This window comes from Miniopterus natalensis, chromosome 10 (genome assembly GCF_054644295.1).
Source record: "Miniopterus natalensis isolate mMinNat1 chromosome 10, mMinNat1.hap1, whole genome shotgun sequence".
Lineage (NCBI taxonomy): Eukaryota > Metazoa > Chordata > Mammalia > Chiroptera > Miniopteridae > Miniopterus > Miniopterus natalensis.
Window position 1 is genome coordinate 62902732 of NC_142090.1, and position 16910 is coordinate 62919641.

At 40.6% G+C, this 16910-nt stretch overlaps 1 protein-coding gene across 1 annotated transcript in view; it reads right to left on the reverse strand.

The window, feature by feature from the left end:
- Positions 1 to 1353: 1353 nt before the first annotated feature.
- COL28A1 (collagen type XXVIII alpha 1 chain) overlaps positions 1354 to 16910 on the reverse strand; it is a 137732-nt gene continuing 122175 nt past the window's right edge. Inside the window, exons 32-36 of the mRNA XM_087821415.1 lie at positions 15214 to 15762; positions 13335 to 13492; positions 4931 to 5132; positions 3288 to 3464; positions 1354 to 2166 (exon numbers count right to left, since the gene is read on the reverse strand). Coding sequence (XP_087677541.1) covers positions 3292 to 3464; positions 4931 to 5132; positions 13335 to 13492; positions 15214 to 15762 — 1082 coding nt within the window. The 3' untranslated portion in view covers positions 1354 to 2166; positions 3288 to 3291. The remainder of the gene's footprint in view (positions 2167 to 3287; positions 3465 to 4930; positions 5133 to 13334; positions 13493 to 15213; positions 15763 to 16910) is intronic.

The window sequence follows — 16910 nt, forward strand, 5'->3', positions numbered from 1 at the left end:
AATATTACGTGTTTGCATATCAATTTTCTATGTGGACAAAGTTGTGAAAAGCTTGAAAAAGGAATATAAGTACTTCTACTTCTGGCAAAATAGCAGGCTAGGTATTCTAAAGGGTCTTTCTACTTTTCAACAACCATATGGTGACTAATGTATGCTTTTTAATGTATTGCTGGACTTCCAGGAAATAAGACAATTCCCAAAGCCCTCCATCCCACAGTAATAAAATATGGTAATGGCCATCTCTGTAGCTCAGATCCACTTCCATGCTGAGGACAACTAAAAAAACACACCAAACAAACAAACAAAAAATCACCTAGAAATTACCAAGGTGCTAATACAATCAAGGAATCACCAGCCATGAAGATAGGAATCTAGAAAGATACACTCAACACCAAGACCTTGTGTGTGTGTGTGTGTGTGTGTGTGTGTCTTGGGAGAGTTTCCCACCCAAGAAAGGTGGCTGAGAGGTTGATCAGCATAAACAAGGAATAAAATGTGCTAGCCACAGAAGAAAATATGGGTAAATTTGATGGCATTAAAATTGAGAACTTCTGTTGAAAAAGAGTAAAGTGAAAAAACAAGCTGCAAAGATATTAGCGATACAAATATTGAACAAATAATTTGATTTAAGAATATATAAGAAACTTCAGAAATTCAAGGAAAAGACAAACAATCCAACAGAAAAATTTTCCCCAATTATAAACACGCATTTCACAGAAGCAGAAGCAGCACAGATGGTGAAAAATAGGGCAAAATATCACCAGAGAAGGTCTATGCAGCTGTAAAAAAGAAGGATCTCTTACCTTTTGTGACAGCATGGAAGGACCTGGAGAGTATTATGCTAAGTGAAATAAGCCAGTAAGAGAAAGACAAATATCACATTATCTCACTTATATGTGGAATCTAATGAACAAAATAGATCCAGATGAACAAAATAGATCCAGAGGCATGGATGCATGGAACAGAACTGAGGGTTGTCAAAGCTTAACCCAAGAACATATACACATATATGCATAATGCATGGACATAGACAATAATGTGAAGGCCTGGCGTGGGGTGGGGTGGGGGCAGGGTGGAGGGGGGCGAAGAGGAAGAAAATGGGGAATATCTGTAATATTGTCAACAATAAAAAAACATACAAGATACCATTTTCTACCCAGTATTAGCAAAACGAAGAAGTCTGACAGTACTCAGTGTTGATAAAAATATCAAGCATTGGAAACTGTTATACACAACAGGTGAGAGTTTATAGTGAATTAGTTCAAATACTTCGGAAAAAAATTTGATTTGGTATGATATACTATTTTCAAATGTTTACATGTTCTGCCACCCAGCAATTTCATTTTTGGGTATATAGCCTAGAAAAAGGCTGGTGTGTGTATACCCAAAGCCACACATAAGAGCATTCATAGCAATGCTCCTGAAATTGTGAAAAATAAATTAATAAACAGAAACAATTCAATCGATCATAGACAAGACAATGGTTAAATATGTTATGATATATTCACACAATTATTATATAACTGTGAAAGTAAATAAATGTGTATGGATTATAATGTAAAAACATAAAAGTTGCAAAGAATCCTATATTATAAAACAAATTTTCTAAAGATTAAAAAAACCTAAATAATAAATTTTGGGGAACACATTTAGATATTTTTAGGAATACATATGGTAAGAACATGTGGATTAATTATAATATTGAATGAAAATAACAAGTTGCAAAAGACTAGAGTGTAGCACCATTTTTATAAAGTTCTAAAATAAACAAGACTAAGTATTGTTTAGAGATACATAGAGATATATGTGGTTTTACATGTAAAATTACATATAAAAAGCAATAGCAAAGTGAAATGGTAAAACAAAATTCAAGATGAAATATCCCTGGCAGGAAATTGGGGGCTAGGATGGTTGAGGGGTACACAGGAAGCTTCAACAGAATTGGTTATGTTTGGTCATTCTCTGTGTGAAGTGTTCACTGGTGTTCATCTTATCACATTTTTAGTTACACGTATATTGCATGTATTCTTTTGTAGTATTAAATATTACATCATAAAAATTTAATCAAGCTACACAAAATTATTTTTGCTAAGACAGCTGTTCCTCCAGCACCTCCTTCCTTGAGTGTTCTTCTTGTGCCGCTGACCTTGAGTGAGGGTCGCAGGCCTGAAAGAAGAAGAGAGGGTGCTGTCAGATGATATATACAAATGCTGTCTGCACTTAGCTCAGAGCTGATGATCTTCCCAGACTGGATGTCGCAAAATTATTATAAAATGACAGAGCCAATTCTCTATTACTCTGGTGGGTTATATTTCAATTTGGCGGCTCATTTTTCAGCCTAAGACCTAACTTTACAATACCCTGCTCAAGAGCGGATGTGGGCTTTAAGTAGTTCTTGGCTGTCAAGTGCCTTCTTTTTCCATCCCCCTAAAACTGAAAGTCATATTTACATATTTTAAAGGAAGAGTGAGAAAAGTTTCTTCATTTAAATTACAATTTCTTGTGTGCAATAGTTTAAACATACAATAGAGGTTTGTTACCAAACATGTTAGAGGGGTGCAGAGTGACAGCTGTTAATCCATTTAAGTCACTTAAATTCAAATTCAAACTGAGTTTCTTACTCAGTTTCAAAGCAAGTGAGGCAAAAATCTAACCACACCACTCCCACTCCTACCCCAGCTCTCAGAAACATTCCATCTTGCTAGGTTTCTGTCAAGCAGGACATCTTTCTTATCTCACTCCCTCCTACATACTCCCAACACTTCTGATTCCCAAACCAAGTCCTTCCCACCACCTACCTACCTTTTTTCTACTGGCAGGGCTGTGAGGGGTTTGGGGGACTGAAGTGGGTAGAAGGGACCAGAGGGACTAGGAAAGCATGGGGGGCTGGGCTGGGGAAGGAGTTTAATTCAACATAATACATAGAATAGGAATGAACAGGAATCAGAACCACATTGAGGTTGGGAAATAGACACTAAAGCCTATGTGTTGAGCTTGCACAGCTCTATGTTCAATCCCCAGCTCCACCATTTTTTAGTTGGGTTAACAAATTACTGTTAACAAATTACTAAACTCAGAGCCTTAGCTTCTTTATCTGTAAAAATGGTTAATAATACCCACACCCCAGTGTGGTTGTAAGGATTCAATTATGTTCATAAATTATAAATACTCTGTATGCAATGAAACATGGTGCTTTATCTGTGTTGGGTGAATATGTTGAAATTAGAGAGGTGCTTTCTGGGCCTGCTGATGGAGATGGAAATTTGAGTCATGACAGGCTGACTTACCTGCTCAGCCCTGAATGCAGATTTCTTGACATTCCTTTTCACTGTTGAATCTGTTTCCTGAGCCATTACAGCCACTGAACCAAAAGCGGGCACAAGAGTTGACCTGTTGGTCGTAATACCATCGAACCACATATTCGCCACAGTTTCCAGGCTTTAGGTCTTCCAAACACCTAGGGTCTAGGTTGAGAAAAGGACACCGTGTTATTATAGGTTTTTCTTTCAGTGAAAAGATGAAAAAGAAAAGCTTCATAAATTATCCTCCATGCACATTAACATACCAATTAAGAAAACATTGTTCTAAGTTAAATAAGGGTTCCCTGATACCCAAAACACATCCTCCATCACCCCAAACTCCACCCTTAGATATTCATTCCTTTGAAAACAGAAATTTTTTTAATCCTCATGAAACTCCATTAAAAATTCATATTTCCCTTAAAGCATAACACTGTGAGCCTTCTTTGGCTAATATTCTTGTGGGGATTAGTTGACAGGAGAAAAATAGAACTTCTAATTTACTTTGGAATTGATTTAAAATCAAGTTAATATTTGGACTGAAGATGATTTTGGCTTTCTATCCACATTGCCTTCCAGTTTGTTCACAGAAAACACCAGGGCAATCAAGTCATTGTGCTCCTAAAAAAGGAAGATTTCTTTAAGTTACAAAAAATAAGTAAAACAAAGGGCTCTCCTTATGCCACAAGTTTCTTTTCTAAAGAGGAGCTATTGCAGTATAATAAAACATGACCTTCTATGTCAGTTTACAAATAAATTTCAGAAACATGTCCACTGTGAAAAAAAGGAAAGAAACACTACAACAGTAAATCCTTTGTTAGGTCCCTTTTTATTTCATGGTACTCCTTAGTGTCATGAATCATATTTCCTACCTAAGGAAGTGATTCCAAGGCCAAAAAAGACCAAAGAAGTACTTGCTGTCTGTTTCCTGGGTTCTGTGAGATGGTTTATATGTCATAGGCTTCATTTATCAACATCAAAACCAGCCCTCTCCCCATCTCCCATAATCATTTCCCTAGGTTTGGAATAGGTCTCAAGTAATTTACTTTCTAAAACTAAATGAAAACTCCTTAAACCAATTGGAAAGGATCAGTGGATTTTCACTACCTTTGCTCTTAAAAACAATAAATAATGTCGTGTAACTTGATTTCCAGCCAATCTTTGCTTCTTAAAGCAAGGATATTATCTCTCTGGCATGTTCTTCAGGAACTATGTATCTAATGATTCATTTCTATAGATGTTAATTCTGTAGAAAATACATTGATGAATCTAGATTCTAGCTTTTTTCTTTGTCTTCTACAATCTAAGATTCAAAACTCAAATGTCTATATGTGTGAAGGCCACATGTAAGATAATAGGGACTGGTAGGGACCGTGGCAAACATGAGAGCACAGCCCTGTGTAAAGGCATTCAAATTAAAAATAATAAACACTAAAGAGCTTTAAAATTTTTTGACCAGATTTGTTCTACAGATAGCCAGTTTTCTAATCCTTCATATAATAAAATGAAAATTATCTTCTGTCCCTCCTGTTTACAAACAAAATACGTTCTCTCTAGAGGTTTTAGAGACCACCTTCTCTGTGCTTTCTTCACATTGCAGATGCAGAGGCTGATTGGCAGATATCTCTTACCTTTGTGCACCAACTTTCCCCACTGTAAGTTCAAACTGGGACTTGGAGTTCTGGTTCCCAGACCCACTGTCCTATCCTCAGAGGGGCTGAGCAATGGCCCCTGGATGGTGGCAGCCTCGGATGAAGGAGTGGTGGGTAGGCTGTCAGCCCAAGTAGGCTCTGGAGGCTCATTCTCTCTGTCCTGGGCTCCGGGAGTACTGACCTACACAAAAAGTTCACACTTTTGTTCCTAGTGATATCAAGTCAAAAAAAGCAAGTTTGCTTTTGGGAGCATTTAAGGAAAAGTTCAGCATGCTGCTTCTCCGCAACTCTCTAATATTAATTATTTCAATAAAAGCTCAGGAAATGATGCCCCTCTTCTATATCACATATCTCTGGATACCTAAATTATGGACTTTCCTATCACTTTGTGTGAGTGTATGTGTACACACACACACACACACACACACAGTGGGGGAAACGCTAATCAATTCTATTACTGGTGTATACATATATTTACAATGATTCCAGTACTACCAGATAAATCAGAGCAAATATTTCCACTGGGACTGATCTGGTCATCAGCCCTGTGTAATGGGCATTCAAGTCAAATACAGTAGTGGGTTTTCACTAGCCCCCAAACACAACCTTTGGTACAAATGGAGGTAAAACTGTGGTTCACTTGGCATTCCTATTTCTTTCAGAATGATCTTGTGTGTACTTATGACAATTTGAATGAGAGCTTTTGTTATCATCATAGAACTAGAGAATTTTTTTAAAAAAAAATATATGTCTTTATTGATTTCAGAGAGGGAGAGAGAGAGATAGAAACATCAATGATGAGAGAGTCATTGATTGGCTGCCTCCTCCATGCTCCCCACTGGAGATCGAGCCCCCAACCCAGGCATGTGCCCTGACTGGGAACTGAGCTGTGATGCTCAACTGCTGAGCCATCAGAACTAGAGAATTTTGAAGGTAGAGGAAAATTTTCTCAGTACTTTATTTTCTAGGAGGGAATCTAAAACTCCAAATGATTAAGGAACTTCCCCAAAATTATTGGTAAGCTAGTGGCAAAATCTGAGAACTGCCTGTTTTAGGGAAGAAATACTGTTGGGTTGTTGGGGTTTTTATTTGCACACATTTTATTTTCAGCAAAAAACAAATAAGTTAAAGGAGAAGGATGCCTGAGGAGCAGTTTATCAAACATAAAAAAGTCACTGGACATTAGGCTACACTTCAGACGCTATCAGCCAGGCTCTACTGTTCCTTCGAAGCACACTGGGCAGCGTGGTTTTCTTAAAGGGATTAACTCAGCCTTTACGTCATTACTGTAGTCCAGCCTTAAGGCCTCCTGGGTTATCTTTACCCCTGCTACTTACAGGAGTGTGTGCTCTCTTTCTCAGTCACCTCATCATTTCGGAATTTTGACCACAAGAGCATTACACCTGAAGTTCTTAGAACCCGTGAAATAAATTTATGTTTTCATAAATGAAAATAATTTGATTTTTTGGCTCCCCAAGATTCAGGTTATTTAAACAAGTACATGATTGTTATGGTTTGCCATTTTTAGATTTTCCTTCCTTATTACAAAAGCAAACATGTTCATGGAAGGGATTTTAGAAAATCTGAAGAAGCAACAGGAAGGGAAGAGAAATCACAAGTGATTGATTCCACCTCCCAAAAGTAATTGTTGTTGACACTCAGGTGTATTTTTCCTCAGTCATTTTCCTGTGTGCATAAATTTTTTTAATAAAAAAAACATACTGTAGCGCAGCCAGGCGTGGCTCAGCGGCTGAGCATTGACCTAGGATAGGAGATCGCGGTTCGATTCCCGGTCAGGGCACATGCCCGGGTTGCGGGCTCGATCCCCAGAATGGGGGCGTGCAGGAGGCAGCCGACCAATGACTCTCTCATCATTGATGTTTCAACTCTCTCTCCCCCTCCCTTCCTCTCTCTGAAATCAATAAAGATATATTTTTTAAAATAATAATTAAATAAATAAATAAATAAATAAATAAAATACCCTGGTTCCATATATGGTTCCATATATTTTACTGTGACTCTATACACCGTTTTAAATATAAAATATACATAACTACAATGGCCTTTTATAAACATTTAATTTGCTCTTTTTCTATTAGAAACCACATGGCCGATTGCTGGTGAAAGAACACACATACTTGAGCTTCTGAGACAAAGTCCTCTTCAAAAAATTTTACCAACTTGCACCCTCACTACTGAGTGTCCTTTCTAAATTATCACAATTTACTAGATATTATGGTTGAAAAAAGAGACAATTACCAATCTGATAGGTAAAAAATTCTTCAACTGGTACCTGGCCCTGCCACGGCCTGTCTCCTCCACACTGTCGTAACCATGTGAGCTCGCCTCCCACTGCTCCCAGCACATCTTGCTGTGACCTTTCCCATCCCTTCCTCTTCTCTCTGCATCGGGCTCAACATGAACCCTCTCGCCACGGGCCCCACCTGCGGAACCTTCCCAGTAACCCAGCCGGTCCCAACCTGCCCCTTCCAGATGGTGCGTAGGACCTTCTAATGTTTCTACGCCTGGCCCTGGTCATACGCAAGTTAACCTTTAATCCTGTGCTGTCTTGCGTCATTTCTTCTTTCATATGTGTAAATACCACTTTCCTGATAAGAGAACTCAAACCAAGCCATGCTTTTATTTCTTTTTTCCTTCCTTGCTTTTCTTCTTTTTAAAAGTCTTTATAGCATAGATCAGCAAATAGTGACAAGAGAATAAATTCAGAATGGGAGAGGAGGGAGAGAGAAAAAGAGAGAGGCAGAGGCAGAGGGAAAGAGAAAGGGGGGGAGCTTATTTTGGACTAATTATTTAATTCCTCTAGGCTTTAATATAATCATTTTAAAATAAGAAAAGCTTAGGCCCTAACATGACTTCCAGCTCTATAGGTGGGATTTAAGCAGCCTCAAATTTTACTGGTAAAATACACACCAAATTCATGGTGGTGGTTCCCTCTGGAGAAAGGAGAGAGAAAGAGACTCCTAAAGAAAACAACAAGGACTTTATTTGAAGCAAAAGTGAGTGAACAAGTGGAAACAACGGTTCTGTCTGGGTGGTGGGGACTCAGATGTTTGTTATATGTACTCTCTGTTCTTTTTATAAATCTTAAACACAAAGGCCTGCCAGCAGCTCCACACATTTCTACTCCCACCACACTGGCTTGCCTTCAAGGAGACAAACGGTCCCAGCTCCAAGCAGGGGCTCAGCACAGTAAAAAGACACAGAAGAGGGGGGTAGGGGCACGTGAAGGGCCAGCACCTGGAGTCCAGGGCTGCTCCAGGGAGCTGCACGGGCGGATGTGTTATCGCCAGTCCCTTTCGATCTTAGGGCAGATCTTTAAGGAAAGGAAAACAGATTTTGAGCAGCATCCTAGGAACATGAATGTATGACCGAAAGGAGGATTACTAACAATTCCAAAAGGCCATCTGGTTTCTGACTTCCTAACATTTTCTTCGTAATTCATGACACAGAATTGTGCATTTATTACAGACAAGCTCTTAGAATCTGAGCTCATGTCTTCTCTGGATGAATGCAAATGATCCATCTGCATTAGCCCATGTGTTCATTCTGAGCTTTTCCCAGCAGTGTGGGTCCAAGTTTCTCCCAGTTGGCTGTGGGGATTGTGCTCTTGCCAGCTGGCTCAGCAGCCAGTGCCTTCAAGGTGCCTGGCTTCTCAGGCTCCTGACCTTGATTGCCTCTTCTCAGGTGATAACTTTTTTTGCCAGGACTCTCAGTGCTCTAGTAGTATTTAAATCAAATGCTCTTTATTTGCATTTAAGCTTGCTGAGGACTTCATCCAGTGCTTATTTGCTTAACAGACCATTATTGGTTATAACCAGTTGGTATGATTAAATGATGTTTACCTGATTTTATTACCCCACTCCCATTTATGTCCTGGAAATCTTAACCCAACTGGCCAAACCCAGAGATAATAAAGGAACATGAAGGACCAATATTATTAGTCCCTTAAAAAAATAAGGATTTTTTTATGTATAGTCTTTTATTTATTTATTTATTTATTTATTTATTTATTTATTTATTTATTTATTTAATATATCTTTATTGATTTCAGATAGAGGAAAGGAGAAGGAGAGAGAGAGATAGAAACATCATGATAAGAGAGTCATTGATCAGCTGCCTCCTGCATGTCCCTGACTGGGGATCAAGTCCACAACCCAGGCATGTGCCCTGACCGGGAATCAAACCCCAACCGCCTGGATCCTAGGTCCATGCTCAACCACTGAGCCATGCCCGGCCGGTCAACAGTCTTTTATATAACAGTATAATTTATGCCTTCCATTGAAGAAAATCTTTAGATTTATTTTTTAGTAGAACAGTTGGTATAGCATTTATTTGGTCAGTGGTATTTATTGAGCATCTGCTATTTGCAAAATGGGGCACAGTTTTAGGTTGTGAGTGGGACACAAAGTTTAATTAGGCACAGATCATGTCCTCAAGGGTTTTAAATCCATTAGGAGAGTTGAGGTGCATATATAAATAATTATTAACAATGTAAAATGTGCCCGGCCAGCATGGCTCAGCAGTTGAGCATCGACCTGTGAACCAGGAGATCACGGTTTGATTCCTGGTCAGGGCACGTGCCTGGGGTTGTGGGCTCAATCCTCAGCAGAGGGTGTACAGGAGGCAGTTGATCGGTGACTCTCTCTCATCATTGATGTTTCTATTTCTCTCTTCCTCTCCCTTCCTCTCTTTGTAATAAATAAAATATATTTTAAAAAACACAATATGATAAATTACAGAAGAAGTATAAATTATCAAGATTTCAGGAGAGAGACAGAGTAGAATGGATGTACATGTTTCAGTTCCTGGGACTGACCAGAAAGAACAACAGAGCAGGGTGTTGCTGAAGTGCTATGAATTTGGTAGAACCTGGGAAATCCTCCTGCTTTCTCTATTTCCCAACACACCTGTACCCAGATGTTTAGTGTATAGCAAATTCATCCCACAATTACAAAAAAAATGCTTAAAGTATAAGTCCTTCTTGGAGGTGGAAACCTATTGACTTAGATTTTGCACTAAAGTGTAAATAACCAATATCAAAATTCTCCTTAAGAACGGATCTTGATAGAAAAAAGAGGAGAAAGAAGGACAGAGATAGGTGTCTAAAGGAGTGGATAGAAGGGACAGCAGAGAAAGGAAATAGAGACACAAGAAGGGGCTTCTGAGATCATGTGCTTTGCCGTGTTGCCTAGGGTAGGCTTCGGAACAATCTGAGAATCAAAAGGTTTTGACAGATCCTCTTTACTTCGGATGTTTGGCTACAGTGATGACACTTTTAGATAAAGGTGGGTGTGCATGCACAGATGTATAAATACGTTTTTGTATTAATGTGTGTATGTATTATATGTACATATGACAGAGATAAATGCATATATGTTTGTTAGGCTATATATCTGAGGAACATTCATTGTTCAATCTTGCCTTGGTGCTTTTGCGAAGAGAGCCAGGGTGAAAGTCTAGAGAAAACGGGGCTATCCAAGAAGCCCAGGTTCAATGTGAGCTCCCATTATCTCAGTCACAGGCACCCTAGAGAGGCCTAGCTGATGCTGAGTTTCCTTCTGTGCAGCTGTAGGTGTTATAAATCCAAATTATTTTGGATGTACTCTTCTTATGCCCTTCCCTTCCCAGTTACTAGAATGATTAAACTGTCATAATCCACTAACATCACTTGTGTCTCAGGGCCATCAGCCTTCCTGGGTCATGGTATGAGGCATAGGGTCTTGCTGTGCTTCATTCTGTGTCATAACTGCCTTGGATTTCCCTCAGGCACCTCTACTTTATCCGGTGCAAACTAAGCTCATTATTTTCCTTCAAAAAACCCCATCCTGCCTCCTATATTCTCCATCTCAGTAGATGATGTTTCATTTCACCCCATCTCCAAGCTAGAAATCCAGCTATCACCAAACGTCTCCCTCTGCCTAACCTCCGATCTATACCATCGCTAAATCCTGCTCATTCTGCCCCAGAAATGGTTTTCCAATCCATGCCTCCTTTCATTCCCACTGCTCTCATTCTCTCTCACCTGGACTATTACTCTTCATATCTGTCTCTAGTCTCCTCTCCAGCTCCTTCTATTTATCTGTCACACTGAAACCAGGGTTATTCCTCCTGTGAACTGAATATGACCTCATGACTCTTGCTTTAAAAACTTCTCTGCTCTCTCCTGGCTGCTTGGCCTATGAATACAATTTAAGCTCCTTCATTTGACAGATGAGGCCATTTATAATTGGTCCTCAAATTATTTATCCAGATTTAACTCCCACCATTCTGCCAACCACACTTAGGTTCCTGTTGGACTTAACTAATTTATTGAAATGCCCTGCCCTTTGGAATCTTCCTTCACCTATGTGTTCTTTCTGCCAGAAGTACCCTTCTGCTTTGAAAAACTCCTGCTTATTCTTAAAATTCAGCTCAGTGCCACCTCCTCTGTAAGGCCTTCCATTACTTTGCCCTGAAGTTAATTGTATCATCTCTTGTGGTTCATCCACAGCTCTGCTAAAGTTCTTAATATTTCCTATACCCTGGACTTCTGTTGGGCAGGAACTGTGTCTTTTTTCTTTTTTTTTTTTTTTCAGAGAGAGAAAGAGAGAAACATCAGTCAGCTGCCTCCCGCACATGTCCTGACCAGAGATCTAACCCACAACCTGGGTATGTGGCCTGACCAGGAATCGAACCTGCCACCTTTTGGTGTAGGGGACAGTGCTCCAACCAATTGAACCACCTAGTCAGGGCCAGGAACTGTGTCTTAAGAGTTGCCACCTACTAGAGCAGTAGATGATCGATTTATATTCCTTTTAATTAGGTGAGCTCGGTTTAAGCACCACTTGCTGGATGCAACCCAAGCGGGCTCTTGCTTAGGAAGTCTTTAGAAAGAGACATGGATTGACGAGGGAAGAACAAAGTCATAGACTGTGCACATTAATGTCTGCAATTCACTTTAAAATGCCCGTAAAGACCAGGTCAGCAAAACCCCAGGGGCCAAATCCTAGCCTTTGTCTGTTTTGGAAATAAGTTTTATTTGAACACAGCCCTGTTAGTTCATTAAGTAATGGCTAGGGTGCTTTTGCACCTCAAAGACAGAGGTGAGTAATTGCAACAGAGATCAAATGGCCTGCAAAACCAAAAAGATTCACTGTATTGCCTTTTACAGAAAGAGTTTGCTGATCCCTGATATAAACCATGTGGTAAAAATGTGTGTTAATTTCAATCAACAATCCAGGGGTAGCCTGTTGCCCTAACTGAAACTACCCATCTCAGAGGCAGTTAGTATTTAATCAAATAGAAATATATTAGAGGCCTTTCTACCCTTTTTTTGAGCAGAGTATAAGAATCTAGTGAGTCCTAGAGTCTATCCCATTAAGAAAGCTTCCTAGGCCCTTCCTAGGATCCACGTACTGATCTGGAGATTTCTCAAGGCCTTAGTCCAAGTAGACAGCTGAATCCTGATGCTAGAATATTGTTGCACTGGCTCATCATGAATCTTTCATGTTCATGAAGCCGTCATAACAGGGCGGGTCAGGGACTTCATTGAGCTTACAGAACAGGGTCAGGACAGCTATGTGCCTGCTTGCTAGAGGATGTCTGTATGTGTAATGCAGATGAGTCTAGACCTGCTTTATGTAACTTGGTGGGGAAGAGACTACAATACCCGCTGACCAGTAATTACAGGAAGCTCTCCATTTTTTACCTAATAATTGCTCATAACCTGATGGGCTGAGGTCAGTGCCCAGAAGCTGGCTTTGAGGATAGCGTCATTTGTCTCAGTACATTCAGGAGGTAGTTCTTTCAGTTGCTCTGAAAGAGAACATCCACCTTGCACCACATGCAGGCATAGCCTCCCTCCCAACCCCTACTCTGAGCACAGGAGGTGGAAGCTAAATCAGTAAAAGTGTGGCTTGGCTTCAGGCATAGTGGCAGGTTGAATACTGCACACTTTTGAAGAAATTTCAGAGGGTGCAAAATGGGCAGTGAATATACAGACAGATGAGAAAGTATTGTGACCTGGTATGAAAGGATCTACCTAGCATGGCAAATGGGTGATTCAAATAGTATAGTGCTAATCTGTTCTAGTGGATAGAATTACTTTGGTGGAAGAAGGAGTCTAATATAAAATATTACTTGCAACATTTAATAAAGAATGTCTTATAAAATAGAGAAATATTTTTAAATCTCATATTCATGCTCACAAAGCCCCAGAGCTGAACTAGAAATCTGGAGACAAAGTGCTAATATTTAGAGCCAAGGACCTGAAAATACACATACCTCAGCTGATTCCTGGCATTGCAAAGCAAGATGTTCTTTGATGTCAAACAGACAGAAAACACAATGTTAAGCTCGCAAATTAAGCAAGACAGTTACTTACTGACTCAGACATTTCTTTCTGAGGCTCTGGAGTGGAAACGCTGAGTTCTTCCCCTGACATCCCAAATTCAGGTTGGAGCGGCAATGAACCCAAAACTTGAGTGAGGTAGGAATCAAAATCTTCACAATGCTTTTTAAATAGTCTTTGCTTCAGGGTATCTTTTAAAAGAGAAGCAGAAAAAGAGATATTGTAGGAGCAACAAAATATTACTCAAAACTTGTTTAAAGAGAGCTGCACTCTCCTTAAAATAAACTTTCCCATCACTTGAAGTCAACTACAAGGTGAACTATGTTTTAAAGCATTTTTACATCACCTGTAAAAGGACATCTAAAATAGTGACTTAGCCCTTGCCAGTTTGGCTCAGTGGTTAGAGAGTCAGCCCGTGGACTGAACGGTCCTGGGTTCGAATCCGGCCAATGGCAGGTATCTCAGTTGCAGGCTCCACCCCCGGCCTCGGTTGGGCTGCATGTGGGATGTGTGTCTCTCTCTCTCTCACATCGAGATGTTTCTCTCTCTCCCTTCTACTCTCTCTGAAAAGCAATTGGAAAAATACCCTCAGGTAAGGATAAAAAAATAAAAATAAACTAAAGAATGACTTAAGTGCTTGCTTATCTAAAGCATCAGTTAACTGTGAACCACTCTGTGGAAGGGGCAGCTCTCACCCTTAGAAAGCTGAATGAGCGGTTTTAGGGATAGCAAAAGGCCAGCCAGCCCCCAGATATATCCCTCGCTGGCTGGAACAAATTACTAACTCCTTTGGTTTAGATGATAAAGCCCCTCAATCATTAAAATATAACTTGTCTCTGAAATGCGTAATACTCTGGTCTTTCTAACACCTTCACAGCCCAGTGAGATTGAGTATATCAGACAAACCTGTCAGTCACCAGCCGGGTGTTAGGGGGATGGGACCCCAGCTTAGAAAGGTCTGAAGAAAAGGGAAACCAGGATGCTGGGGGTGCTGAGCATGATGTGCTGTCACTGGGGCAGGCCTTGCTGGTACCCTGAGTGGGTGGGGAGCAGCGTGAGGCAAGGGGGGCCTGTGCCAGGCCGAGCCAGGCCCCACTCCTAGGGGGCGGAGAAGGGAGAATGGTGCCAAATGGAAGCCTACAAACGCGTTAAGCTTCAATTTTACTTCTTTCACAAGCTCGCGCGGTGTGTGCCCTGCCAGAATGAATGGTCAGTTTCCAAAGAGTTGGAACATGTCACACTGGAAAGCAATACTGGCCACCCTTCAAGCACAGGGGAGACGGTGTCTTAGATTGCCTCGTGCCTCATGAAGAGACCTCGGCTCACGTGAAAGGGTGACGGAGCCCAGAGAAACCCAGCTCCTGAGCATTGACTGTGTGATGGATGTTCAGAATGGTGCTCTGCGAGATGAACTCCTCACATCGACTCGTTTGTTCATTATATGTTTTCATAAGAACAGAGGAAAGAATAGGACAATCCCAGTTACTTGCATCCGTCATCTCTTCAGACTACCATGATTTGTTTTCATTCATCGTGCCCTTCTTAATTCATTTGGAGTCTAAGGTTACTTTCTGCCTTGCTGTTGGCTCGCTCCATCTCTTATTCAGGTTAAGTAACTTTCTGAACATTAATCTTCACAATATCCCCAAGTTCTAGTCTTTCTTTCCATCCATGTCCTTCGACCACAGATATCCCAGGTTACTCCAAGACCAACTCAGCACTTGGTATGAATGAATAAAGACAGGGGATTATACTCTACATGGATGATACAAAATGTTTCTTCCTTCTGGAGGTTATGTGTTACAATTTAATGTTTGCATAAGCCTTGTTAGCCTGCTGATTTCCATTTTTGCTCAGGGACATGGTACTTGCAAGAACAATGTAAGTGCCTTTCCCTGGAGCTGAGTCTTACCTTGCAGGGTAATGAAGTCATCAAATTGATAAACGTGCCCACTATCGGTAGCAATTAGATTTATTTCTTTGTAGAACATTTTGAAGTTGGGGTCATTTTTCTTCACCACCCCAATCACGAATATTTCCACATTGGCTTCCCTGGAGTCCTTCACCACCTCTGTCAGATTCTTTTTATCTCGAGTATCCGTCTGCCCATCTGTGATGACCAAGGCCACTTTCTTTACGCCTGGCCTTGCAGCTTCAAACATGTGGTTGGCTGCATGGAGAGCTGTGGCCGTGTAGGTGCCTTCCCCCAGGTACTGCATGCTGTCCACAGCCAGCTTGAAGTCATCCTTGCTGGAGAACTTCGTCAGAAGAGCCACCTCCTCCACCTTATGGCTGTAGTTGATGATCCCTATGCGGGTTGTGGCAACATCCAGAGCAACCTGGTCAGTCAGAGTCTTCACAAAATTTTTGATGATCTGAAAGTTTTGGGGCCCCACACTTTCTGAGCTGTCGATCACGAACAGCAGCTCTAGTGGAGTCTCTTTGCATTTGGGTCCACAACCTAAAGGATGAATGTTGAGACAGAGACATTGCAGTAATGAAACTTAAAATGTCACTGATTAATAGCAGATTGGTAGGGGTGGGAAGAGATGGGCAGGAATGAACCTTAGGCCTGGATTATTACCTTCCTTTTCGGTGACTGTGAATACAACTGATAGCTGTCTCCCTTCTGCTTTCTATACCTCTCTCTTTTAAAAATCTAATTTATGAAAAAAACTACACTATAGATGACAAATAATAAGCACTATGTGCCGATTTCTCAGATTAAAAACTAAAACGTTTTAAGTTGTCAGTATCCCCTGTGTCTACCTTCCTGATTACATTCCCCTCCCTTTCCCTAAGAGAGAACCCCTATCCTAAATTTGTCATTCCACCATTTGTATTGAATCTGAATCTGAAAGCTAATATTTCAGTCTTCAACCATATCCCTATAGGAAAAGAGAGATCTGCTCACTGGTGTGGCCAATGGCTAAAGTAATGTGATGAAAAATTTTAATTGCAGGGGAAGGATTAGAGCTTTGAACTGTAAAAGAATAAAGAATAGCTACTCTATTTTATGTCCTCAGTCACCCACCATGTCAACTAAGGTGGCTCCCATCTTATCAGTGAGGCCAGCTGTCCATTCATGCCATACTATGAAACCTTTTGAGGGTAATGAGAATACTGGTCAATAACCAACTTCTATTCAGGGCTTGTCATTCAAAGCAGTTGCCAGATCCCCAGGCAATAAGAACTATCCATTGGTTTATCCACCCTCCTGTCGCCCAATAACCTTACCACAAAAAGTCTTAAGGAAACTTGGTGCTATTTTTACAGGGCTTCAGAAGTCACTTCTAAATTGGCCTATCACCATACAGAGTCCCAGGTTGGTTCTTAAAGGCCAGAACTCTTTGGGTGACAAGCCAGTTCTGGGAATATCAACAATGATATTCCTGCCTCTGTCCTGTTTAAACACTGAAGTTTCTTATCTTTATTAGTCCATGAATCTCTTGCCTTTTGGCTAAACTCTTTACTTCCTCCTTCTGGTAACTTTATCTTAAATCTACCCATTTAGTCAAATATGTAGAAGCACTTAGATAGTTGTGAAGCAAGAGGACCCTCTGGCTCTGTCTTCCTCCCTTTTGGGTGGAATGCACTTTAGAAATAGAG